Below are 25,839 nucleotides of genomic sequence, written 5' to 3' on the forward strand. Positions count from 1 at the left end.
CACTTCGGAGGTGGCAACACTTTGAACATCGAACGATACAATCGCACGACTCGCGTGGCACACGTGGATTATGCGTGGACTGACCCTGAAGGGCGCATTCCCCCACGGTGGCCCCTGGCTGAAAGAAGCCGGGCCGGCTGGACCCAGGTGCCCGTGCCTGGCTTGGCTCTTTGCACCCGAGGTTTTTCCCTGGCCCGGAGCATGACCCCGCAGCAGCAGCAACCATCACCGCAGGACATTGCCGAGTCGAGAATTCTTTTGTTGAGCTGGTATCCAAAACGATCACGACCACCATGAGCCGCGACACTCCCAACGCCGAGGGTCTCTACGACATCTGTGAGCTCATCCTCTTCCTGCATAGCTAACGACTAGCCAAGCCCAAGTACGACCTGGGCACGTACGGCGGCCGCCTCGCGTACTTCTACAGCACGACGAGTCCCCTCACTCTCCTGGCTTCGGGACAGCAGCTGGACGATGCGGTCGCGTACGCGCGCGGCTGGGACGCCAAGATCAAGGCGGCCGGCAAGGACGGCGTGTGGGTCGACGCCGACACGCGCGACAAGTACGACAAGGCCAAGCAGCTCGTCAACTCGTCCATCCACCCCGACACTGGCAAGCCGGTCCCGCTGCCGTTCCGCATGAGCGCGTTCGTGCCCACCAACCTCCTCATTTGCGCGGGTATGCTCAAGCCCAACCCGTCCCTCAGAAGCATCATCTTCTGGCAGTGGGCTAACCAGACTCTCAACGTGAGTAAGGGGATGTAGGCAAAGGGCAAGTAAGTGGTGGAAAGCAGTTGGGATCTCGTGGGGAGGTGGTGAGACGGAGGTTGCCGACGCGCTGTGCCTTTGTGGCTTGACGCGTGTTGCGAAGGCACCGATGTCTCGCCGAATCGTCTTCTCGAGCAAGCTGTCTGCGGCGAGCCCATCATGCTGGAGGACGTGCGGCGAGCATGTGCACGCGGAGGAAGCACGCCCACCGGCTCGACCAGTGAGACGAGGTCTGCTCACAAAAGCTACAGACACTCTTTGGCTAAGCTAACGCCCAGGTCGCCGTCAACTTCTCGAACGCGAACAAGTCGATCGAGATGTCCCCGCAGGAGATCGGCACGGCCTACGTCGCAGCGACGGTTACCTCTGTCGGACTCGCGGTCGGGCTGACGCGCCTCGTGCCGCGCCTGCGCGTCTCGGCCGCGGCCAAGAACATTCTGTCCAAGCTCGTGCCTTTCGCCGCCGTCGCGTCCGCCGGAGTCGTGAACATCTCCTGCATCCGCTGGAAGGAGATGCGGGACGGCGTGGACGTGTTCCAGATCGCGACCGATGCGCGGGGCGACGAGACCAAGACGGATCTCGGCAAGTCGCCCCGCGCGGGCCAGATGGCCGTCATGCAGTCTGCCGCTAGCCGTGTCCTCACCAACATCCCCACGCTCATCATCCCGCCCATGGTCATGACGTACCTCCAGCACCGGGGGGCTTTCGTCGGTCCCCGCGGACACACGCTCAGCAACCTCACCCAGCTCACGCTCATTGGCCTCAGTCTCGGTCTCTTCCTGCCCCCCGCTATTGCGTACTTCCCCCAGCGCGCTAGCGTCAGCACCGACAAGCTCGAGCCCCAGTTCCACAAGTACCACGAGAAGGTCTACTTTAACAAAGGTCTTTGAGCGCGCTTTGGGTTTACATCTGTCTTGGGTTACATCGCCGGACACTTTCATGCATTTTTAGACATAGACTTCTGCGCATCTATCAAATCCCGTCTTAGCTTTTGTCTAGTGACTCCGCGCTCCGCACTTAGGCAGTCTTGGCGGGAGTGGGGAGGGTGCGGACGCGCTCGTAGATCTTGAGGAGGTCCGAGGTGCATCCCATGGCAGTAACATCGGCGCCGGCGCCGGCGCCCTGGATGATGAGGGGGCGGGGCGAGTAGCGCTTGGTGGAGAAGGAGATGATGTTGTCGGAACCCTTGAGGGCGGTCGCGAACGCGTGGTCCTTGTCGTACTTGCCGAGCTTGCACTCGACCTTGCCCGTCTTCATGTCAATGACACCGACGTAGCGCACGACCTTGCCCTCCTTCTCGGCCTCGGCGCGGAGGTTGGCAAAGTACTCATCGCCCTCGGGGAGGCGGTTCAGGTAGTCCTCCTTGTCCTTGGCGTTCTCGAGGGCGGGGGGGACGAGCGACTGGGTCGGGACGGAGAAGGCACCCTTCTCCAGCTTGGGGGCGCCGGGGACAAGACGAGACAGGATGGTGAGCTTGCGCGCGACATCGGTGCCCGAAAGGTCGTCACGGGGGTCCGGCTCGGTGTAGCCGGAGTCCTTGGCGACCTTGACGACGTCGGAGAACTTGACGTCCGAGCCCTCGGGCTTCGAGTACTCGTTGAAGATGTACGAGAGGGTTCCGGAGAAGACACCCTCGATCTTCTCAATCTCGTCGCCAGTCTCAACGAGGTCCTTCAGCGTCGAGAGAATGGGGAGACCGGCGCCGACGGTAGACTCGCCGTAAGCGAGGGTCGACGAGTTGGGGAAGGTGAGCGACTGGATCTGGTCGTACAGCGACTGGTCGCCCGAGAAGCCCTTCTTGTTCGGGGTCACGAGGTTGACACCCATGCCGAGGATGGTGGGGTAGAGGGAGGGGATGGCGTCCGAGCCAGTCGAGTCGATGAGGACACCGTTACCGTCGGGGTGGGTCTGGAGCACCGAGATGACGGACGAGACATCGAGGGGCTTGCCGTGCTGCTCGAGGATGGGGAGGAAGTTGTTGGGGCTGAGCTGGCCCTCGGGGAGGGGGAGGGAGAGGGAGAGCTTCGAGTTGGCGATGAGAACAAGGTTGAACTTGTTCGAGAGGGGAGGGGAGAGGAGCTGCTGGAGGATGGCCTTGCCGACACCGCCGAGGCCGATGAGGGCGACGGGGACGGGACGGGGAGCGACGGCGGACATGGTGGTGATTTTTGGGAGAGTTGACAATTCCGACTCCGAGTCAGTCGGCTATCAAACGTCACGCAATCTGGGCAAGCTTGTACAGGGGCGCCACGTGGTTGAGGCACTCGCAAAGTTCGCCAGTGGCATCAGCCTGCCTCTGCAAACTGCAACCTCAGACAGCACACGGTGCTCTAGCAGCGTAGACTTTCATTCATGTACTGAGAGTACCTAGAGCTACTAGCTACGGCATTGACTTTCTTTCACTTCTGGGAAACAAGGCTCGCGCGGGTAAAGCAGTTTACTCCTGGCCGAGAATGTCGAGGGGACACGAGTTCTCCCACCTGTCCCCACTCTTGGCCTGGACACACTTCTCGTCATACTTGATGTCTGTGGTGCAGCTAGCAGCAAGCTCATTGTGCTCGGGGCGGTACTCGACGTCGCAGAAGTCCTGGCCGGCGGGAACAGGAGGGCAGCTGTACACAAAGCGGTCGCCGGCCTTGGAGGCCGTGCAGTCGTCAACATCAGCCTGCTCGTGGGTGCAGCTGTAGACGCGAGCGTCGGCCTTGTTGGTCACGTCGCAGAAGGACTCGATGGTGGCGCGGGTGTCCAGGGAGCGCACGGCGAAGACGTTGGCCGAGGCGCCGGTCGCGAGAGCGGCGATGAGAGAAGCGGTGAAGAAGCGCATTGTGCTGGTTGAGGTTTGGTAGAGCTGGTAGGCGTTTGCGGAGCTGAGAGTGATTTGTGAGTGACGAACAGAGGGTCAGTGGCTGCTTATATATGTCAGAAGGCACCTCGAAGATGCTGCCTCGTCGACTCTCTTCTTCGTCTAAGTTGTGTGAGGCATTCATTCTGTCGTTAGGTACCGCTGGACGCTGTCAGAAATTCCAGCGATCCGGACCGGTGTCCCCGAAGTGCTTTCACGGCGCGCTTGTCGGGAACTGATACGCGTCGCTAAGCATAACCTACAGACTCCGGAAGCCTCGGGAACCCTCCCGCCGACGACCAAACGCACGCGCAGCAACAAGCTGTAGCCGTGCACCGCTTTGAAGTCATCGGGTCGATATCCATACATGGGTGTTCATGCTTATCAGCGAAGCACATGCGTCTTCGGGACTGAAGCACATGGTCAGCGCGGGTGTTGCTATCAGCGGCGTGTCCGAAACCGAGGCGGTGCAGTGGAACGGACTCTGTTGGACTTTAATGCGGCGTGGAATCAAAGGGAGGAGGTGGTGACAAACTCAAAGTTCGGACCACAGTGCTTGCTTTGAGACACGGAGCTTCCCACTTACACCCGCGGTCCGATGTCAGTGTCCGAAGGTGCTCCCGTTGGGTGACCATCGGTGTGACCCGAGAACTTGAAACATGATTTCTCGTCCCTCGGTACGCGGAAGATCGAGGTAGCAGTTATCAGCATCTCTCAGGTGCGAGGGACTAACTCACCCATTGCTTAGTCGCATTCGCCGATGTCGCCGAAGCGCGGTGAGCTGCCCGCCGGTGACTGTGAGGCCTCGCCGGTATTGCTTTGATACGCTAGTGATTGTATGCATGTGAAGTTAGAGTCAGTTACAAGGAACGTGTACGGGCTACAAGATTTACTCGGGAAGCAGAGCGCTTCACTCGGAGGTGAGAATGGTGTCGAGGGGGCACGTGACGACGTAGCGGTCGCCATCGCGCGACTGCTTGCAGCCGTCATTGAAGCGGTAGTCCTTGGTGCAGCTAGCGACGTACTCGTTCACGTCGATGCGGTACTCCTCGTCACACCACGACAGGTCCTCGGGGACCGGCGGGCAGGTGTAGACGCGGACGGGGCCGTCGTTCGACTTCTCGCAGCCCGGGCGCGGGTGCGGCTGGTCGTAGTTGCAGCGGTAGCTGCGGGCGTCGGGCGTGTTCGTGATGTTGCAGTACTGCTGGCCCTCAGGGACAGGGGCACCGGGGCCGACGCCGCGGTTGCGCTCGGCGAGGTTGGGCGTGCCGGAGTGAGAAGGAGCGCCAGGGCCGAACTCGCGGTTGCGCTTCTCCTTGTCGCCGTGGCCTGGCGCGCAAGGGCCGAACTCGCGGTTACGAGCCTCGATCGGGGGACAGTCGGAGTGGCCGGGAGCACCGGGCCCAAACTCGCGGTTGCGCTCCTCGAGATCACCACAGCCGTGGCCGGGAGCGCCGGGGCCGAACTCACGGTTGCGGGCCTCCTGACAGTGACGACTAGGGGCACCGGGACCGAACTCACGGTTGCGCTTCTCGAGGTCACCGCAGCCATGTCCCGGAGCTCCAGGGCCGAACTCGCGGTTGCGAGCCTCCTGGCAGTGGCGACCGGGAGCGCCAGGACCAAATTCACGGTTGCGCGCCTCGAGATCGCCGCAGTCCTTGTGGCCAGGCGCACCGGGGCCGAATTCACGGTTGCGCTCCTCGAGATCGTTGCACTTGTGTCCGGGGGCGCCAGGACCAAACTCGCGGTTACGGGCCTCGAGCTCGGTGCAGTCTTTGTGACCAGGGGCGCCAGGACCAAACTCGCGGTTGCGCTTCTCGACGTCGTTGCACTTGTGGCTGGGAGCACCCGGACCAAACTCGCGGTTGCGGGCTTCGATGTCGGGGCAGCCGTGGCCGGGGGCCCCGGGGCCGAATTCACGGTTACGGGCTTCGAGGTTGTTGTCGCCAGGGGCGCAGGGTCCGAACTCGCGGTTACGGCCCTGAATGACAGCGGCGCTGGCGGCGACAGAGAGAAGGAGGGGAGCAGTGATGAAGCGCATGGTGGTCTTGCTTGCAGGTGTAGGTGAGAGCAAAGAGATCAAGAGAGGCGGATTGAGTTGTCAGAAGGTCAGTGTTCGTCGCCTTAAGTATGCATCATGTCCGCATCTCCTTCGCCGATATCGACCCTACTCGGAAGCTCGGAAGCTTCGGACCTCGGGGGCGATATCCGAAGTGACGACGAGGGGTGGGTCTTCGCACTCTCTGGCGCCGTTGTCGCAGTCACGGGAGTGCACTAGCGGCGCCGGGGCTGTGCTGCTCCGAGCTTAGCGTGAGTCACTCCGCCGCACAACTCCCTCCACCACAGACATTCCGGTGCTCCGATCGCATCGTAGCGCATGCATTTAGCGTCGCGCACGACGTCACCACCCACCGAGCACCCGCAACTCGCACTCCAAATAGCACGGATAGCCGGGTGCTTGCCCGACTGTGCCGGTTGGGATGCCGAGTGCACATGGGCAACACGGGAGTAGCGGAGGGGTGTAATTGTGTCGGTCGGCCCTGTGTGCGGTGTCGACTAGCTCGAGGGCATGTGCTCGATCATGACGTAGGCAATTTGAGTAGGGTCCTCGTGCAGAACACAGAAGGCGAATCAAAGAATGCGCGCAACCATGATGGGCATGGGGCAGCGGGTAATCCGGCGATCGGAAGAACTTCTGAACTCGTTGTGTGCATGTTGAAGGAAACAGAGTTTGGATCGGGAAGGAGGTCGACGCGGACCGTCAATGTCACGTGGTGCACATCTGCCTGCGTGTGGCAGAGGGAGGTGATAATGCATAATATCGACGACGACTTTCGAGAGGGGCTGAATGCAGGTTGTTAGGTGCAGCCACGACGAGCGCAGGTGAGTGTTCGCTCATATGCATGCATGGCTCGTCTGTCCGTTGGATATCGCTGGGTGGTACCAGGTTCGCAGGTTCGCTGGCGACTTCGCCATCATGAGATCTCACTAGCACGGTCGAGACCGTCTCGCACCCAGGTTAGCGCTGGGTGTAATGAGCGCCTCATGACTGTCTCACCGGCGTGCTCTCTCTATGTTGTGCTCGCACCGTCCGCTGCGATATTGCCAAGCGCCTCCGCATGGCCGCAGAGATCTCAACCTCACCCTTGGACGCGATTACCTTCCTTCGAAGGCATATAAGGACTTCCGCCGCGATGTCAACTTCCTCCCAACAGCAACCACGTCCTCTTCTTCCTTCACTACTCCACTCTCAGCTTTCCACCACTATCAGCAGTCTCGCCTGCACTACACAACCGAGCAACCATGCTCTTCCTCATCGGCTCTGTCCTTCTCTCTCTCGTCGCCGCCGCCACCCCCGCGCCCTACTGCAACGTGACGGCCAGCGTTGAGGACAACACTCTTCTCCGCGTCCACTCCTGCAACTATCAATGGATTGTTTCCGCCGGCAACCAGCCCAACTGCCCCGAGACCCAGGTCGGCGACAACTTCGTTTACAAGTGCATCATTCTCGACTCTGAGGAACTTGGCAACTCGTGCGACGAGACATACTTTGTCGCCGCTGCTCGCCGTGAGCTCTCCTGTCCCGTCACGGCCGATCGCGCCGAATTCGACTACTGCGACCCCATCCCCGAGTTTGGTCTTCAAGTTTACAGCTGCCCCTGGGAGCCCTACACTGAGTAGTCGGTGAGTCACCTCGCCTTCCTAGCTGACGTGAAGCTCAACCTCTCTCGCCCGCAACACTCAACATTCGAAATGGACCCCTGTACTTTGTAGCACTTCCATGCATAGTTAGCCACTGTACGTTCGTGTGCACGTCAGTCGTTTCGATCTGCCTGGCACTTTGCACCATGTCACAAAGCGTCGCACTTCTCCGCCAGTCCCATCACTCGCAGAGGCTTTGACTCTCAATGTTCTTCACCTCACTCTCTCTCCTCACACCGCACTTAGCCTTCCACGATCACCATGCTCCTCGCCTCTCTGGTTCTCCTGACCCTCGCCACCGCTCGTACACCAGTCCCCTACTGCAACACAACCAACGACGACGCCTGGCGCATCTTCTCCTGCAACTACGACTGGCACCAGGAATGGGGCGTCGCGCGCCACTGCCCCGAAACCAAGTGCGGCGACCACGACGGGATCTGGGGATACAAGTGTCCCCTCGACAAAGAGGAACATGAGCGCTGCAATGTTGCCTTCTTCGTTGAGGCTGGAGTTCGCCAGCTCTACTGCGATCGCGAATGGAGCGAGGAGGAGCTAGGCGATTGCCCCCTCATCGGGCACTTTATGAAGGGCGAGATCTTTGTCTACTCCTGTTCCTGGCGCCCTTACTGGTGAACCTGAACGCGAATGGATGAGATGGGAACCGAAGCCGTGTATGCAGATCATTGGAGTTAGCTGAGCAGTCATTCGGACGTCGACTGGACCCTGGTGGACTAGTGACAAGCAGACTTGTGCATTCGTCCAAGACATTGCGAGCTATCATTCAGACATTTGTTGATGTCTCCATTACCTCAAACACCCGCAGCCCTAACATCTGTCGGGCGGCATGGCGGTAGTGGCGGAAGGGCCTAAGCCTGCCCATCCCAGGGACACTCGTAGTGCCAAACGTCATTGCCCACGTCTTCAGTCTCAGTGCACGCCTCATCATACGCGACGGGCAGCATGCAGTCGGCGACAAACGTGTGCTCGGATGTGGCGCACCATGTGCTGCGCGCCACAGGCTTTGCCGGCGGCGAGGTGGTTTCATCTGGTCTGCACGTGCGAGTGGGCAGCTTCGGTGCCCCGGACTTCCGTATCGTATGCGGCAATCGTTCTAGCTTGTCCACGTGTGGGCTGTGGGCACCGGCCATCGCCTGCGGGCGCTATGACTCGTAGCGCCTTGGAGCGAAGAATGTAGAGGAAGTGCCAATAAAGGCGATGCACCAACATTCTGAGAAGCCGCGCGGTAGGCTCCACATGCAAACGGCTTCCGGTCGCCGGGCGTGGGTGTCATGGCCCGTCTCGGAATGCGACTAACGGTCGAAGCTGTGCGTCATGACCTTCAATCCGAACGGCCTTGAAAGTCGTTCCTCCCTGTCAGGCCCTCAAGCGACTGGAGACCCTTGGACCACGCCAGTGCGGAATAACCCCCTGTCCATGTGATCAGCCTCTGACTTCGCTGACGCGGTGGTGACAGTGAAGCCGCAGACCTAACGTCGTCGGCGGCCGGACCGCAGTGCGGATTGCTCCAGTGGTCACCGACTGCGCGGCCAGCACGCCGAGAGCAGGCTTCTTTGTCGGCTGTCTCGGCGAAGAACGACATGGTGACAGCATAGCCTGACAGGGTTACTTCATCTCTGCACACATCGTCATCTCCGACACCACTTTTGAGTGACAATAGGAGCGGCATTGGGGTTTCTATCGTTTTCGATGTTGACTCCATTTGCGTAAGCCACAATATAGGAACGGATGGAGTCGCTTGGGCAACCCATTCCGCAGCTAAGTCTGACGCCCCGCCAAGCCTCGGCGACGATGTTGCGCCGCAGTACACGCCCTCCTTGATGATGGAACAACATCTCGCCGTCGCATCCACCAATGACCGAATGCATGACAGTGGTCCAGACCGGCATAGATGCGATGCAAAGGATGATCCCTGTCTTTGGTATCTCTCGGCGAAGCGCCAAGTGCGGATCAACGGCGGCCAAGGACAGGCACATCGCAGTGACGTTATTCGTCTTGGCGATCTCTTGTCCTGTTGTCGAACTCACTCCAACAACATATGGAAGCATGCACTCAAAAGAGAGCTCCATGCCGTCGTTCCCCAACACACGCGATGGTTACTCCCTTGAACGACGACGAAATCAAGACCTTTGTTGACGACCTAGACCACAACAACGACGGCCAGATCGACTATTCCGAAGTGGAAGCAAAGCTCGACGCCGCCTACGATGAGCTCCAGCCGGACGAGAACGACATTGAAGCTCGACACGACCGCCATGCATTCCTCCGCTCCATCATTGGCTCTGATGCACAGCGCATCCCACGCGACCAGTTCGTGCAGCGGGTGAAGGAATGGCAGGTCCCCTCTCTGGAGCAGGAGAAGGACGAGGAGCGACTGCAGGACGAGTACATCAAGAAAATGGGTATCGGCAGACGATTGCGCAGCTACTGGGCCGTTCACGGACCATCGATTCTCTTTCTCTGCATCGTCGTGGGCATGATGCTTGCATTCGGCATCTGGCAGCTCGTCAAGTACCTCGGCCCAGCGTACAGCGGCGCGCTCGGGTGGGGCGTTGTTGTTGCCAAGACCTGCGCTGGTGTGCTGTACCCAACCCTGTTCTTCCTACTGCTGTCCATGTCACGTATCTTCTCGACAGCTATGCGCAGCTCGTACCACCTTTCGCGCTTCATCAACTGGGACCTCTCGCAGGCGTTCCACATCTACATGGCCATCTTTGCAACCTTCCTCGGCACGTTGCACGGGATCGCGCACCTGACCGGCGACTTCATCTGGATCGCGAACGCGTATCGCCCGCAACAGCTCGAGAGCCTCCTCGGCCCCAAGCCCTGGACGTACCGCGACTTGATAAGGTCGCGGCCAGGCATCACTGGCATCATCGCCCTGTTCTGCTTCTACTTTATCGGGCTGACCTCGACCCCGTGGCTGAGGCGCAAGAACTATGAGATCTTCCAGCTCGGCCACCTGCTCATGTACGTCATCATCGGCTGTCTCATGGCACACGGCACGGCGGCGCTGCTGCAGTGGCCGATGCTAGGGTACTTTCTGGCTTTCCCGACGCTGCTTGTGCTCATCGAGCGCGTGCATCGTCTCGCGGCCGGATTCCACTCGATTCAGGCGCAAATCCGGACGCTCGACTCGGAGACTGTCGAGATCAAGGCCACGATTCTGCCCGCCCGCATCTTCAAGCATCGCTACTGCGCCGGGCAGTATGTGTTCCTGCAGGTCCCGGAGCTCAGCTTCTTCCAATGGCACCCGTTCACGGTCAGCGCCTGCTCGGGCAACAGCATCCAGCTGAACATCAAGACGGACGGGAATTGGACGAAACGTCTGCGCTCTCTCGCTGAGCAGGGCGAGATCAGAATCGGTATCGATGGGCCTTACGGCGCGCCGGCGCAGCGGTTCTACGACTTCTCGCATACGATCCTTGTCGGGTCCGGAATCGGCTTCACACCGTTCTCGGGAATCCTGGCCGACCTTCAGGCTCGCGAGGATAAACGGCACGGCGGACCGGACGACAATATCGAGAAGGTTACTAGCTCTCGGCGATCAAGTGACAAGAGCCGGTCGCGCTCCAGCCTCTTCCTGACGCGCACCTTCTCGAACAAGTCGAGCAAGTCGGACCGCGCACGGAACCCGACCCCGCCCGAGTTTCCGGACGACTACCGCCGCGTCGACCTGCACTGGGTCGTACGCTCCCGAAACCACCTCGGCTGGTTCACGGACTTGCTGAACTCGGTCTGCAGGAGCCAGGACTGGCATGAGGAACACGACGGTCTCGCCCACCCGCACCTCGATATTCGCATGCACACGCACGTTACGCAGAAGCGCGATCTCGTGCCGCACGTGTACCGCTACCTGCTCGAGAAGCACCGTACGAAGGAGAACCCCAAGTCGCCCCTGACAGGCCTGACGAACGAGACGCTGTTTGGCCGGCCCGACTTTGAGGCCATCCTCGACCAGCATTACGAGGATATGCGCCGGTATCGCGCGCAGCTGGACGAGGACTGCGACGACCGCGTCAAGGTCGGCGTCTTCTTCTGCGGCGCGCCCAAGGTTGGCGAGATTCTCGCTGATCGGTGCCGGCTGCTGACTGCGCGTGGGAGAGAGGACGGGTCCCGCATCGAGTACTACTTCATGATGGAGGTGTTTGGGTGATTCTGTATTGTTAGCATGCATCGAATGCCAAAAGAGTGAGGTCCATGGACGGGGTGGACTCGCCGGCTACCCGAATCAGGCACGGACCGCGCTTGAGCTGAGTGGAACGACGTCATGCGTTTTGATTTCGATCCATCCACCATGGCCGAGCTCAAGATCCTCACCTTCAACGTCTGGTGAGCTGCTGCCACGACCGACCCGAGCTAACCCCAGGGGCCTCGCGTTTATCAGCAAGGACAGGCCGCGGCGCCTGCGCGCGATCGCGGCCTCGCTCCGAGACTCGACCTACGACATTGTGTGCCTGCAGGAGCTGTGGGTGCACGCCGAGTTTCGGCAGTTCCGGGACGACGTCGAGGGGACCTTTGCGTACTCGCGCTTCTTCCACACGGGCGCGCTCGGAAGCGGCCTCGCCGTGTTCTCCAAGTACCCCATCATCGAGTCCCAGGCGCTGCCGTACCACCTCAGCGGGCTGCCGAGCCATCCGGTCGACGGCGACTTCTTCGTGAACAAGGCTGCGGCGCGGGTGGTCGTCAATGTCCCCGGCTTCGGCGAGTGCGAGGTGTGGGACACGCACATGCACGCTGCGGGCGAGTCGGGGCCGGAGACGCGGCAGGCACACCGCATCAGCCAGGCGTGGCAGCTGTCGAGCGAGTGCCGCAAGGCCGTCCGCGGGGGACGATATGTCTTCTGCATGGGCGACTTCAACTCGCAGCCGTTCAGCGTGCCCATCGCGCTGATGAAAAACCACGGCGGACTGAAGGACTCGTTCCGCGAAGCACATCCGGGCTGCGACGATGCGGCCCCCGCCGGGCTCAGCGCCGAGGACGCGCTGACGACACTCGGCATGACGTGCGACTCGCCGCTCAACTCGTGGAGCGCCGGCAAGCCCATCCCCGCCTCTGTGCTCGCTAACGGCGGCAAGAGGCTGGATTACATCTTCTTCGCCGAGCCGGCGGGCAAGCCCCGCCTTCGCGTTGTGCGCTCCGATGTGGTCATGACGGATCTCATCGACGGGACGACGAGCATGAGCGACCACTTTGGCCTGGCGTCCACCTTTGCGTTGGACACCAGTACGGCGAGCGGCAGGAGCGAGGCGCAGGAGCAGGGCCGCCAGGCTCATCCGCTCGCGCAGGTGCCGTACTCTGACGACGAGCCCGCGCACACCACAGGGGAGGGCCACGGCGCCGAGGCCCAGAGCATCCGCAAGGCCCTTGGCGTCATGCGCGACTACTACCCCGAGGCGGCGCGGCGGTCCAAGATCTTCGTCGACATCACGATCGCGTGCGTCCTACTCGAGATTGCGCTCGCGGTGGGAAGCGCATGGCAGCCCAAGTCGTGGATCCAGCCGATCTTCACCGTGCTCGCGTTCGCATTCGGGATCGCGGGCGCGACAAGTCTGTACATCGGCTGGCTGTGGGGGCGGTGGGAGCGGGGCTTGCTCGACGAGTGCGTCTCCGAGATGGAGAATGAGCTCGCGGCTCTCAGAGGATAAGTAGTGATAATGCATAGTGTACAGTACAGCGTCATCGTCGGCGGTGCTCGTGTGCGCTCGCCCGCACCGTCCGCACCGTGCCCGGCACCGGCGTGCCGTTCTTCGTCCATCCCCCCATCGCGCCCTGGATCCACTCCATCACCCCCTCCCCTGGCAGCGGCCGGATGGCCTCTACCTCGTGCTCGGCAATCAGGCCCGAGTATGGCGAGAACGTGTACAAGTTGCTCGTGTGCCAGACGGCCACCTTGTGTGGGGGCAGGCGCGGAGTGCCATGGATAGTGAGCATGACGCGGATCTGCCGCATACGTTTGTCTGGCGGTGACGAGTCGCCTGGCTGCTTTGTCTGCAACGATGAGTGCGGCGAGTAGCTCAGTCGTTCCAGCGTCGCGCCGCAGTCGTGGTGCAGAGCTGATGTCAGCTCATCCGGGACCCAGTCAGCTCGAGAGAGGACTCACCCTGTAGCCCGTTCCGCGCAATCGTGAAGGCGAGCCCATATGCGTGCAAGCCTGGCAGACGCAGACCAAGCGGATGCGGCAGCTTCAAGTTGACGTTGCGCGAGTACACGTCCTTGGGGAAGAGGTCGCGCGAGCTCACGCCCGGGTCGAAGAGCAGCGGCAGCGTTTCGCGGAGGTGCATCATGCCGCGGGCGACACGCATCTCCCACTCCCTGTCGTTGACCTCGGCCTCGAGGTCCTCCGGGTCCTCGCCAGATGCACCTGGCCGTGGCGGGGGCGGCGGGGTGAAGAAGGAGCTCGAGCGGTGGGCCAGCAGCGACAGCCGCCGTGGTGGGATCGTGGAGATGCTCCGTGTGTGTCGTAGCATTGCTGTAAACGAGGTGGAGAGATGGGAGATGGTGGACGGCGAAATGTCGAGAAGTCGAAAGTCTCGGCACATGACGTCGCTTGCGCCGCCCATTTCCAGGCACGGACATCCACAGCCGTCATCGCATCGGTCCTCCCGTCTAGACTTTGGTTTGCTTCGTTCACCATGTCACAGTACAATACATTCAATACTACTCGTTATCGGTATGGGTTCCTTTGCTCCTGGCTCTTCCCCGCGGCGCGAGAGAAAGAGCGTCACTTACGGTGTGAACTCAGATTTGGTGGGTTGTTTTGTATCGCTCAACTTCAGAGAATGCCGGGTTGCGCAGCATCGACGACGTCGGCCGCGAGTGTTTTGCCAGTCTCATGAATACGCTCTTCATATCTGGCACTGTCGATCGCAAGTGCCCAGATCCAAGGAGGCAGGCTGTCTTCGCACCCTTGAACACGATGACCTTCTCACGTCTGTGCGATACGCCAGATGTCATGTGCCCGTTGAGCCCGCACGAGGTGACAGTGTCGCACCGAGAGCACGGCGAGTGCACGGCGAGTGCGCCAACCTTGCAAGCTGGTGCGACTGCGTGTGCTCGGGAATGTCCTTGAACGGTTCCGGCTCGTCACTGTCGCTCTCGTGCGCGAAGGCGATTACGAACTTGACCTGGGCTTTGTCGTTCTTGCACTGGACGCGGGCCATAACAGGGTTCCGAACAGTGTCCTATACTGCGCTCGAACAGGGTCGGGGAAGATATCGTCGCACAGGAACTGAAGAATGTGGCCGACGCCGTCTGCGAAGCCGCGCTTGTCCCGGCCTGGAGAATAGGCGTACACGGGGTCGCGGCCGGCCGTGATGCCGGCTAGGACGGGGTTGGTCTCGCCCCAGTGGAGGTTGTACTTGCGGGAGGATCCCGGGGCCAACTTTTGCGGGGTGCCCGCATCCAATGCGCCTTCTGCGGCATCGATGGCACGAGCGCCGATCAGGTCGCAATGGCTAATACTGTTCGAGATGGTCTGCCTCGATTCCGCCGCGATTTGCTCGGGATCGATCGACCGGACCCTGGGGTGGTACCAGGAACAGATGGGCTTGAGGGAGCACTTGCCGAACTTCTGTCAGCGTCGGCCTCTCGGGATGGTGTACTCACAACGTCGTTAAATCGGCGCTCGAGCTGCGTCTCCTCGTTATCATCCGCGACCCTGATCAGAGCGCCGCCCCCAAGGACCCCACAGGTCGATATGATACTGTTCCAGTGGCAAATCAGACGAGGGAGTCCTTATTTGAGCTCAAGAAGCGGCGCCTCGGTTCGCGGTATGCAGCGAAGTAGGCGCCGACCGAGTCGAAAGGGTGGTTCGGAACAGGTTCTGAGTCGGACATGAAGGTTGGTGACGGTGAGAGAGTGCAGAGAGAAAGATGTTCTGACCAACATTTTGACTGATGCGACTGATGGCTGCTGGTGACAGCCAGAGGAGCGGATTAGAGGACTATTTGAGCCGAACTTGACGCCGCACAGTGTGTCATTCACAGGACCATTATACATAAACGATGAACACCTTTACTATTCACAACGCATCTACAGAACCCGCGGACGCTTAAAGCATGTACCTGTAGTACGGCGACCTGTCGCCCATCTGCGCAAGCTGCTGGGGCGCGTACTTTGCGTCGATCTCCTCCTTGGACATCGCCTCCCTCTTCTTGTTGATGCGGGTGAAGGCAAACTCGAGCGTGAGCGCGGCGAGGACACCGGCAGCCGCAAAGCCAAGCGACGCCGCGTATCCGGTGGTGAAGTGGGGCTTCTCGCGGTCCAGGTAGATGTACCCACCGATGATACCGCCGACGTTGCAGAGGGAGATGACAAAGGCGACGCCCATGGCGCGCTTTGCGGGGCCGGCGAGATTGTTCGCTGTCCACGTGTTGCAGCCCGGACCAATGGGGTACACGCCCGCACACACGAGACAGAGCGACATGTACACTGGGCCCATGTACTTCTTTGGCTCGAAGCGCAGTGGCATGATGATGATGAAGGCGACGATGACGACGGCCTGCGACGCGACGATGAACGGCATGCGTTTCCGGAAGCGGTCACTGAAGAAGCCGGCGAGGCACGCCGTGGTGGCTCCGACGACGTAGGGCGGGATGGAGAGCAGCTGGGCGTTTGCGTTCGTGTAGCCCATCGTCTTGAGGATGGTAGGAAGAGTAAACTTCATGGCGTAGTTCGGGACAGTGTTGGACCAGTAGACGATGCCCTGGAGGTAGAGCTGCCAGTCGGTGATGACGCTCTTGAAGACGCTCCAGCGCGAGACCTTCTCGTGGTCTCCGTCGCCGGCGTGGGCAGACGTGTCCTGCGCAGTACCCATGAGGGCCATGTAGCGCTTCTCGTCGGCGTCGAGGAACTTGCTCGTCTCTGCCGTGTCGGGGAGGATGAAGGGCACAATCATGCCAAGGACGACAGTGGCGAGGCCCTCGAGCAGGAAGATCCAGCGCCAAGAGGCGATACCGCCAACGCCGCCGAGCTTGGCGATACCGAAAGCGAGCAGGCCAGAGAAGGCACCAGCCATAGCCGATGCAGTGTAGAAGAGGGCGATACGAGAGTTGAGCATCTCACGGGGGTACCAAACCGAGGAGAGGAAGACGGCCGATGGGAAGAAGGGCGCCTCGCAGATGCCGAGGGCCAGGCGCACAGCAATCATGCCGCCGTAGTTCTGCACGACACCGTGAAGTGTCATGCATGTACCCCAGAGAATGGTCAGGGCAGAGAGATAGAAGGAGGGACGCTTTTTGAAGAATTTTTCGAGGATGATGTTTCCTGATGTTGTCAGCTTGTTTTCTCCACCGTTTCCAATGCTCTTTCTTCGCTTCTTTCGCGAAAGCGATGCAAACTGACCTGGGATTTCGAATAGGATGTAAGTTACGAAGAATATAGATTGACAAGTATTGTATTTCGTGCCGTCGAGATGGAGGTCTACGGTGAGACCCTCGATTTTGGCGTTGCCAATGTTGGCGCGGTCGATGTCTGGTGTCAGCCAAAGTGCCACACGGTCTCCACCTCGCCCGGCGACTCACATGCAAACAGGTACAGCAGCGCGAGCATGGGGAGCAGACGGATGTCGATCTTGCGGTACATGCGGGCCTTGCGCTTGTCGTCGAACGAGGCGAGGAAGGCGATGTCGTCCTCGTTCATCGCCGCCGAGGTGACGGCCTCGACCTGGAACTCCTCCTTCTTCTCGAGGTCGAGCGAGCCGGGCGACTCGGACCGGTTCGTGAGCGTGGGCGTCATTCTTGCTACTGTCCACCCGTGGGCTTGGGGCGTACATTCTCAGCAGACAGGCAGACTTTATATGCATCACGCTGAGAGGCTAAAGTTCTATGGACAGTGGGGGAGATGGTTTCGCTATCGGCTGTCTCGCATTCCTCCCCTCGGCTCCGCATGCCCCGTGGCGACCCCCGTGCCACTGCGTGCGGAAACGTGTGGGCTCGTGAACCTGTCGTGAGCCTCTCGTGAGCCCCGTGAAACCTGTCCTTGCCCCTTGGTTGCCCCGAGAGAGCCCCGTGTACCGCGTGCAACCATGCATTGTCTTGGCATGGGGGCATGCCCACTGCCGCTGCACTGTGAGCTACAGCCCACTGCCCACATTAAGCATGGAAGTCTTGGCATTTCAGTCACGAGTGCCTCGAATGGCTGGAAGCCGCTCCGATTCGTCACTCCAAAGACGACATCTGGGCCCCCGTGCCTGTCGTCAAAGTGTCCGACTTGGACATGAGCACATTGGCGACTTTGGCGCAACCAAGTTGACCATGGCGCTGAGCGCCGCCTGGACTTACAGGCTGAACAGGCTCACATCTGACACGATACGCGAGCTGCGCGAGTGCACTGGGCAATAGTGCGAGCTGTGGAGTGGGAGTGCCAAGACCATCCCTCCCTCCCAAGAGTCCCGATTTGACGGCCCCATTGGCTTATGCGTCAGCTCGTGCCGCTCGAGTACCGCTCGTTGCCGCAGGATTTGTAGAAGTCGCAGCAAGTGCCGCAGGCACCTCAAGCGAACTCGGACAACGCTTGTGGAGCACCCTTCAAGCGGCGCTGAGGCGCAGGGCGATCGTTCGGCATGGGCCCGGCACGTCCCCGGCAGGCCTGCACACTCCGCGATCGGGAGGTCTCAGCGCACAGATATCGAATACTGGAGCAGTCACGATACGCATATGTGGTGGGGAGAGATACGCTGGGTTCGTCCCCTCGCATCGAGTCTGGCCAAGCCCACGCCCATGGCTCGAAAGAGATCTCGGGCAAGAGGCGTGTCCAGGGGTGAGTCCTGGAACGACCCAGAGCCAAAGATGCGCACTCCCCAGACTCATCTGTGGGTCGAAACCTCGACAAGGGCTGGGAAGTAGAACTCCTGACCCAGAGGAGGCACCTCCTCTACAATTAATGGGGCAGCAACACAGATAACAGGTCCGACCGGCCTCCGACCGGAAAGACGAGATAGAGTTGAGTCGTTCCCCCGCCTTCGTTCCTCCGACACAGCGTCACGTCACATCATGTTCTTCCCATTGACTCCTAGTCCAGCTGATCAGACTCTCCCGCCCTTTGCCGGTATGTTTCGGAAGCGCAATCAGTCTCACGAGCTTCGTTAGTGCGATCTGCCGGGCAAAGTGCCGCAGTTGAATTGAGAGCGCCTCCCCCCACGTTCTCGCTTTTGTGCTGTCTCGGTGTTGATCATTCCGGGGTACCGGGTGCCCCACTCTGTCGTATAAACGAAGAGAGCGCGCAGCTCTCATGTGTAGGAAGGGCTGGAAGGGATCTAGTGCGCAGTGCGGGGCATGTTCGGCCCGGCGAATCTCTCCCCATGCCTCCTGCGATCGATGACGACATGGTGATACCGACACCGGCGACTTGATATATGTTACATTGAGCAATGCGGTTATAATACAACATCACGAGCGCTGGCGGAACAGCCTGATCACGCAGTAGGCGATGTACCCTGCCGCGACCCAGACGGCGAGCGTTGTGACCGTCTCGACCTTGATCTGGTAGCTCTGCCTCGCCGCGGGGAGAGTTAGCGACAGCTGCGCGGGGACGTCGTGGAACTCTGGTGCTGCCTGTCAGCTTCCGAGCACCTGGAGCAGCTTACATTGCCCGTTGCACGCCCATGCTGCTCGGACGGGGTTCTCGAGGTCGAACACAGAGACGTCCCACCCGTCTTCCTCGGACGGAGGAAGGTAGCGCGCATGCAGTGGGATGTCGGCTACGGCCTGCCCAGCGACGGGCGGCGAGGGAACAGACACATCCAGCCGAACGCTCTTCAACGACGAGTCGACGGGGCGCTCAATGTCGATGCGCCGCGGGGAGAGGGACCAACGCACACCGGCGCTGTTGCTGTCTGCCGGGCCCCAGAGGTCGGTCAGCTCGTCGGGGTCGGGGAAGAGCGCATCGGGGAGGGTGAGGGCGAGGTATAGACGACAATTGCCTGGCGGTGCATCTGCGTTGATGACGAGATGGGGATGCAATGACGGGGTGAGTGCGAGTTGGAGGTCGGGGATGGTGTCTGATGATGGTTGCAGCGGCATGACGATGGAGGATGGAGTGGAGGTGAGTGAGGGATTCGCTGGAATCGACCAGCCTTCCCTTTCAGTCCTCCACGGTGGGTGGCGAATCATGCATCATCGGCGGCGGTCTGTGCTCTGCATTCCTCTCAACAATCAACATTGAGACAGATGCAGAGAAGAACAGCCTTTTATGAACGAATGCATGCCAAGCCCTGTTTATTGTGACCGCGAGGGTTCGGGACGACAAGGTTGAACGTTAGGGGACCCCTCCGGCTCCCTCTCGCGGGGACCGTTGTCGCTGGACTGGAGGGTACTCTTTCGCAAGTGCCCCAAACACCAGCGCCGATCGCGAGAACCTCAAAGGTGGTCACGCCCGTGGGCTCCACGTTACACCTTGGCTGTTCCCCACGACACGGCGTCGTCGACCATGTTCTCACGCAGACACTCGTGCATGGTGTGCTGGATGCTGTGGATGAGGACTTGTCGGTCACGAAACACTGTCATCCAGCCCGGTTCTGACGTTATTCACTCTCCCTCTTCCGTCCCCCCACTTAAAGTTTTAGCACCATGGCGCCTTTGCATAACCCCCCAATCCTTCCTCGCGACCCAAATCCCATCTCTTGCCACCAAAGCATTCATCCCAACAACACCATGGAGATGCTCATGGCCGCCGCAGAGGCATCGTCCTCGTCACAACGACCAAGGAATCCCAGAGCCATCAACGACCATGTCGACAACAGCCCCGGTTTCGTCAGCGCCATGCGCAGTACCGCCTACGAGGACGACGAGAGCGACAATGAAAACGACTACTACGCAAACTCGTACTCGCTCTCCCTCCGCGGCCGGTCTTCCCTCAAGTCGCCCCGATCTGCGCCAAGGTCGCCTCTCGCGAAGAAGAAGAAGAAGACGCCTGTCGCTTTCGACCCCAAGCCGCTCCCCGAGTCCATGGTGTCGCCCGATCACAGCGAGGACGAAGGCTTCAACCTTGGTGAAGTCACTGCACGCAAAGATTTGCCTGTCAACAACTCGTTCGTGACCTTCAATGCGTTCGACCCGCCCGCGGGCATGACGCCAGAGTCCACCGGCGCCGAGGTCGAGGACACCGCCGAGGAAGAGCCCGTCGAGCCCGTCGAGGTGCTGCAGACGCCATCACCAGCCGTGCAGCAGGAGGAGCCCGAGGTTGCGCAGCCCTCTAGCGTCCACGAGCCGCCAGCTGACGTCGAGTGGTCGACGATCAACGACCCCACCGACCCGACGAAAACACCGTGTCCGGACGGCATCACACAGGAACAATGGCATGTCGCGCTGAAAATCCGTCACAACAAGTCGGTGGCTTGGAGCGACTACACCCCTGAACTGCTCCGTGCGGCGCTACCGACGCAAGCCGCTATCCATGAATTCCTCGCCTCGCGCTGGATCCCCATCAAGGAGCTGCACCGCCTCGAGTCGTTTGGCGTGTTTACCTACAAGCGCGGCAAGTTTACCGACGCCGAGAAGAGGTCGCTTAGGATGTACCTCGAGGACTTCCAGGAGGTGCACCAGCTGTCGGACGCCGAGCTCGTCGATCTCCTCATGTCCAAGGGCAAGAACACGGAGAAGAACCGCTACGGCAAGTTCTGGCCCGAGCTCGCCGGCGCCGTCCCCGGTCGCCCGGTGCGATACGTCAAGGAGGTCGTCAAGCGCATGTACGACCCGCGCGGACGCAAGGGAGAGTGGACGATGGAGGAGGACTTTAAGCTGAAGCAGGCGTACGAGCTGTACCCGAATCAGTGGGTCAAGATTGCCGAAGAGGTGCAGCGCACTGAATTCGACTGCCGCGACCGCTGGAAGGGCGAGCTCAAGGGCCGCGACAGCCGCAAGACGGGCGCCTGGTCCGAGGAGGAGGTGCAGAAGCTGATCGAGGCCGTCAAGTCGGCCAATGTCGCGGCCGGCCTCGACCCGCTCTCGGGCGACACGCCGTGGGACGTTGTCGTCACGAACATGGGCGGCACTCGTACGCGCACGCAGTGCCGCAAGAAGTGGCAGGACAGTCTGCAGGGCGGCCGCGCCGTTGGTCGCAAGACGCGCGTCGGCGTCGACCACGCGCTGCTGATCAACCGTCTCCGCGAGCTCGACTACCAGCACGAACGCGATATTGAATGGATGAAGGTACCGTGGGACGACCAGGTCAAGCCGGCGACGCTGCGCAGCACGTGGAGCGTGATCGTGCGCCAGGTCGAGGACCGCGAGGGCCTGACCTTCAGGGGTGAGTAACCAGGTATGATCATGCTGACGTTCAGAAATCCTGGACAAGCTGCAAGTCTATGTCAAGGACCAGGCTGCGATTGAGAAGCGCAAGGCGGACCAGGAGCGTAAGAAGCAGGAGCGCCGCGAGGCCCAGGCCAAGCTCGTCGAGGACGCCAAGGCGCGAGCAGCGGAGCGGCAGCGCAAGCAGGAGAAGAAGGACAAGAAAGAGCGCAAGAAGGCCAAGCGCGCCGCCGAGGCAGCCGCGCTGCTTGCACAGGATGAGAGCTTTGTTGCTCCTGAGCCGGAGCCCGAGCCCGTTGAGGCTGTCCCCGAGGAGACGGAGAAGCAGCGTCGCAAGCGCGAGAAGCGGGAAAAGCGGGAGCGCAAGGAGGAGAAGCGGAAGCGCAAGGCTGCCGCTGCCGCTGTGGAAGAGGAGGAGGTTCTAAAGAAGCCTCGCATTGAGGAGCTCGAAGGCATGACGCCTGGAGCTGCGCGCAAGACGCTATGGTGGAAGAAGTGAGGCGGAGCAACGTTCTCCCGTGTTGTACCTAGTATACATGCCGGCCCCCCGGTTGGGTCGCGGCTGCGACGAGTGAGTCGCCGTTAATAGTCGCCTGTCGATGCACCTGTATCATAGAGGAGTAGATCGGGCAAACGCCGGTCAGTTGTGAGCACGCCACGGGGGGAACCGTGCATAGGTTCGGAATGGGAGAGTGGTGAGTTAGATAATAATGGATCGAGGAGGATGCCGCGGGTGGCTGAGGGGGTGAGCCAATGGGTAGCAGTAAGCTTTACAGGGATGGACGCCGCGTCGAGTCGAAGTTGTTCGCAGCCGCTGTGGGTCACTGGCTGAGGGGAAATTTTTTTCCAACGCGCGGCATCGTTGGAAATTTATTTACTACTGTCGATGCTGATGCTATCTACCCGAACATCATCCGGAACAACACCTGCACGCGTCCGCCGCCGAAAAAGTCGAGACAGACGATCCATTCAAAACAGCAAAAGCATCGACCAGGCGCCATGCTGCTGAGACCATCCCCCTCCTCGAAAACGATACACCCCTCGCGGCTGCTCTCATCCCCGTCCCAGTACATGCTCAGCGCTCGGGTCGTGTCCCCTGCATCTCGGATCCCTAGTGCTGCGACTAGCCGAGGCCTCCGCACCACCACCACGCACATCACGCGTGTCACCGCTCGATCGATCCACTCTCCGTCTTCGGCTTCTTTCGCATCCGCCGCCGCACTCAGGACCAGGGCACACCTCACAGCCCACTTCCACCCCATCTCATCCTCTCGTCTCTTCTCATCCACCTCATCCATCATGACCGCTCAGCTCATCGATGGCACCGCCATCGCCAAGGGCATCCGTGCCGACATCAACAAGCAGATCGAGGACATTCAGGCCCAGAACCCCTCCTTCAAGACTCCCATCCTCAACATCTACCAGCTCGGCTCCAACCCCGCTTCCTCCACCTACATCCGCATGAAGCTCAAGGCCGCCGAGGAGTCGGGCATGAAGGTTGAGCACATTGCCGTCCCCTCCGACGAGGAGTCGGGCGCCCCCGCCGGCACCGGTGTCAAGAAGATCCTCGACCTCGTGAACAAGGCCAACGCCGACGACAAGGTCGCCGGTGTCCTCGTCCAGCTCCCGCTCGAGGGCGCGACCAAGGAGGAGGAGAAGGACGTTGTCGACGCCATTGCTATCCACAAGGACGTCGACGGCTTCCACCCCGAGAACATTGGTCTGCTCAACTCGCGCATCTCGGAGCCCTACTTCACCCCCTGCACGCCCGCCGGTATCGTCAAGCTCATCGAGTCCACGGGCACCGACCTCAAGGGCAAGAACGTGGTCGTGCTCGGCCGCTCGGACATTGTCGGCACCCCGGTCTGTGCGCTCCTGCGCAAGCGCGACGCGACCGTCACCCAGTGCCACTCGCGCACGCAGAACATCGAGCAGATTGTCAAGCAGGCCGACATTGTCGTTGCTGCCATTGGACAGGCTCAGTTCGTCAAGGCCGACTGGATCAAGCCCGGCGCCGTCGTCATCGACGTCGGCACCAACTTTATCCCCGACGCCAGCAAGAAGAGCGGCCAGCGCATGGTCGGCGACATTGACTTTGCCCCGGCCTCCGAGGTTGCCGGCTTCATCACCCCCGTCCCCGGTGGTGTTGGCCCGATGACGGTCGCCATGCTCATGAACAACACCTTCCTCGCCGCCAAGCGCCAGTGGGAGCACAACCGCGAGCGCAAGCTCACCCCGCTCAAACTCAACATTCTCGACAAGGTCCCCTCGGACATTGAGATTGCCGTCGCGCAGACCCCCAAGCCCGTCGCCGAGATTGCCAAGGAGATTGGCGTCCAGGCCGACGAGCTCGAGTCGTATGGCAAGTACAAGGCCAAGATTGAGCTCGCGCTCCTCGACCGCCTCGCCCACCGCAAGGACGGCAAGTACATTGTCGTTGCGGGCATTACCCCGACTCCTCTTGGCGAGGGCAAGTCGACGACGACCATCGGTCTCGCCCAGGCCCTCGGTGCCCACCTCGGCAAGCAGGCCATTGCCTGTGTGCGCCAGCCGTCGCAGGGCCCTACGTTCGGTGTCAAGGGTGGTGCCGCCGGCGGTGGTTACTCGCAGGTCATCCCCATGACCGAGTTCAACCTCCATCTGACCGGTGACATTCACGCCGTCACTGCGGCCAACAACCTGCTCGCCGCCGCCCTGGACGCGCGCATGTTCCACGAGTCGACGCAGTCGGACAAGGGTCTCTTCAACCGTCTCTGCCCGGCCAAGAAGGGTGTGCGCACCTTTGCCAAGCCGATGCTGAAGCGTCTCGAGAAGCTTGGCATCAACAAGACGGACCCCAACGAGCTCACCGAGGAGGAGGCCGCCCGCTTCGCCCGCCTCGACATTGACCCGTCGACGATCACCTGGAACCGCGTCATCGACACGAACGACCGCTACCTGCGCAAGATCACCGTCGGCCAGGCGCCCACTGAGAAGGGCTTCTCGCGCGAGACGCAATTCGACATTGCGGTCGCGTCTGAGGTCATGGCCGTGCTCGCGCTCTCCAAGGACGTCGCGGACATGCGCGAGCGTCTCGGCCGCATGGTCGTCGCGACGTCCAAGAACGGCGACGTAATAACTGCCGAGGACATTGGCTGCGCGGGCGCCATGGCCGTCCTGATGAAGGACGCGATCAAGCCGACGCTCATGCAGACGCTCGAGGGCACGCCCGTGTTTGTGCACGCCGGTCCGTTCGCCAACATTGCCCACGGCAACTCGTCCATCATTGCGGACCGCATCGCGCTCAAGCTCGCCGGTACAGAGGAGGGCGACTCGGAGGACCGCGCGGGCTATGTCATCACCGAGGCCGGTTTCGGTGCCGACATTGGTATGGAGAAGTTCTGCAACATCAAGACCCGCGTGTCGGGTCTCTCGCCCAACGCCGTCGTGCTCGTCGCGACGATCCGTGCGCTCAAGATGCACGGCGGCGGCCCCGCCGTCTCGCCCGGCAAGCCCCTCGACGCGGTGTACACCGAGGAGTCGCTCGAGCTGCTCGAGAAGGGCTGCGCAAACTTGGGCAAGCACATTGAGAACGCGAAGAAGTTTGGCCTCAAGGTCGTCGTCGCGATCAACAAGTTTGTGCACGACACGGACGCCGAGATGGCGCTCGTGCAAAAGTACGCCCTCGAGCATGGCGCCGACTATGCCGTTCCCGCCAACCACTGGGCGAAGGGCGGCGAGGGCGCGGTCGAGCTCGCCAACGCCGTCGTCGAGGCGTGCAAGGACGAGTCGCAGTTCAAGTTCCTGTACGACACCGAGCTGCCGCTCGAGGAGAAGATGGCCATCATCGCGCGCGAGATGTACGGCGCCGACGGCGTCGAGCTCTCCCCCGAGGCCAAGGCCGAGGTCGAGCGCTACACCAAGCAGGGCTACGGCAACCTCCCCATCTGCATGGCCAAGACGGCGCTCTCGCTCTCCGACGACCCGAGCAAGAAGGGCGTCCCTACCGGCTTCACCCTCCCCATCCGCAACGTCCGTCTCTCCGCCGGCGCGTCCTTCGTCTACCCCCTCGTCGGCGACATGAGCACCATGCCCGGCCTCACCACCCGTCCGGGCTTCTACGACATTGACCTCGACCCCGAGACGGGTGACATTGTCGGTCTCTTCTAAGCGGCGAGCTATAGCGAGCCGCCAGTGCCAAATAGACACTTTACCACCAAAATTTATATATCGCAATAGCAAATCATAGAACAGTGCCTTCCCCAGGCCAGTGTAACATCTA

The 25,839-nt window shown here is 61.0% G+C and overlaps 10 protein-coding genes across 10 annotated transcripts; 6 read left to right on the plus strand and 4 right to left on the minus strand.

The window, feature by feature from the left end:
* Positions 1 to 293: 293 nt before the first annotated feature.
* A1Q1_07895 (uncharacterized protein) lies at positions 294 to 1,657 on the plus strand (the record flags this gene model as incomplete). The annotated part of the gene is made up of 3 exons (XM_014326879.1): positions 294 to 321; positions 373 to 746; positions 1,046 to 1,657. The coding sequence occupies 3 exons, from the start codon at positions 294 to 296 to the stop codon at positions 1,655 to 1,657; spliced, it is 1,014 nt and encodes a 337-aa protein (XP_014182354.1).
* A 127-nt stretch (positions 1,658 to 1,784) lies between these two features.
* Positions 1,785 to 2,924, minus strand: A1Q1_07896 (homoserine dehydrogenase Hom6; the record flags this gene model as incomplete). The annotated part of the gene is made up of 1 exon (XM_014326880.1): positions 1,785 to 2,924. The coding sequence occupies one exon, from the start codon at positions 2,922 to 2,924 to the stop codon at positions 1,785 to 1,787; it is 1,140 nt and encodes a 379-aa protein (XP_014182355.1).
* Positions 2,925 to 3,204: 280 nt separating this feature from the next.
* On the minus strand, positions 3,205 to 3,591 carry A1Q1_07897 (uncharacterized protein; the record flags this gene model as incomplete). Its single annotated transcript, XM_014326881.1, has 1 exon — positions 3,205 to 3,591. The coding sequence occupies one exon, from the start codon at positions 3,589 to 3,591 to the stop codon at positions 3,205 to 3,207; it is 387 nt and encodes a 128-aa protein (XP_014182356.1).
* Positions 3,592 to 4,519: 928 nt separating this feature from the next.
* On the minus strand, positions 4,520 to 5,650 carry A1Q1_07898 (uncharacterized protein; the record flags this gene model as incomplete). The annotated part of the gene is made up of 1 exon (XM_014326882.1): positions 4,520 to 5,650. The coding sequence occupies one exon, from the start codon at positions 5,648 to 5,650 to the stop codon at positions 4,520 to 4,522; it is 1,131 nt and encodes a 376-aa protein (XP_014182357.1).
* A 1,262-nt stretch (positions 5,651 to 6,912) lies between these two features.
* Positions 6,913 to 7,290, plus strand: A1Q1_07899 (uncharacterized protein; the record flags this gene model as incomplete). Its single annotated transcript, XM_014326883.1, has 1 exon — positions 6,913 to 7,290. The coding sequence occupies one exon, from the start codon at positions 6,913 to 6,915 to the stop codon at positions 7,288 to 7,290; it is 378 nt and encodes a 125-aa protein (XP_014182358.1).
* Positions 7,291 to 9,421: 2,131 nt separating this feature from the next.
* On the plus strand, positions 9,422 to 11,485 carry A1Q1_07900 (uncharacterized protein; the record flags this gene model as incomplete). The annotated part of the gene is made up of 1 exon (XM_014326884.1): positions 9,422 to 11,485. One exon carries the CDS (start codon positions 9,422 to 9,424, stop codon positions 11,483 to 11,485), a length of 2,064 nt encoding a protein of 687 aa, XP_014182359.1.
* Positions 11,486 to 11,626: 141 nt separating this feature from the next.
* Positions 11,627 to 12,977, plus strand: A1Q1_07901 (inositol phosphorylsphingolipid-phospholipase C; the record flags this gene model as incomplete). Its single annotated transcript, XM_014326885.1, has 2 exons — positions 11,627 to 11,661; positions 11,717 to 12,977. 2 exons carry the CDS (start codon positions 11,627 to 11,629, stop codon positions 12,975 to 12,977), a joined length of 1,296 nt encoding a protein of 431 aa, XP_014182360.1.
* Positions 12,978 to 14,443: 1,466 nt separating this feature from the next.
* On the minus strand, positions 14,444 to 17,067 carry A1Q1_07902 (uncharacterized protein; the record flags this gene model as incomplete). The annotated part of the gene is made up of 4 exons (XM_014326886.1): positions 14,444 to 14,890; positions 14,938 to 15,034; positions 15,396 to 16,803; positions 16,854 to 17,067. The coding sequence occupies 4 exons, from the start codon at positions 17,065 to 17,067 to the stop codon at positions 14,444 to 14,446; spliced, it is 2,166 nt and encodes a 721-aa protein (XP_014182361.1).
* Positions 17,068 to 19,898: 2,831 nt separating this feature from the next.
* A1Q1_07903 (nucleolus protein) lies at positions 19,899 to 22,077 on the plus strand (the record flags this gene model as incomplete). The annotated part of the gene is made up of 2 exons (XM_014326887.1): positions 19,899 to 21,576; positions 21,632 to 22,077. 2 exons carry the CDS (start codon positions 19,899 to 19,901, stop codon positions 22,075 to 22,077), a joined length of 2,124 nt encoding a protein of 707 aa, XP_014182362.1.
* Positions 22,078 to 22,649: 572 nt separating this feature from the next.
* A1Q1_07904 (C1-tetrahydrofolate synthase, Mis1p) lies at positions 22,650 to 25,727 on the plus strand (the record flags this gene model as incomplete). The annotated part of the gene is made up of 1 exon (XM_014326888.1): positions 22,650 to 25,727. The coding sequence occupies one exon, from the start codon at positions 22,650 to 22,652 to the stop codon at positions 25,725 to 25,727; it is 3,078 nt and encodes a 1,025-aa protein (XP_014182363.1).
* Positions 25,728 to 25,839: the final 112 nt, after the last annotated feature.

This window comes from Trichosporon asahii (genome assembly GCF_000293215.1).
Source record: "Trichosporon asahii var. asahii CBS 2479 unplaced genomic scaffold scaffold00017, whole genome shotgun sequence".
Taxonomy (NCBI): domain Eukaryota; kingdom Fungi; phylum Basidiomycota; class Tremellomycetes; order Trichosporonales; family Trichosporonaceae; genus Trichosporon; species Trichosporon asahii.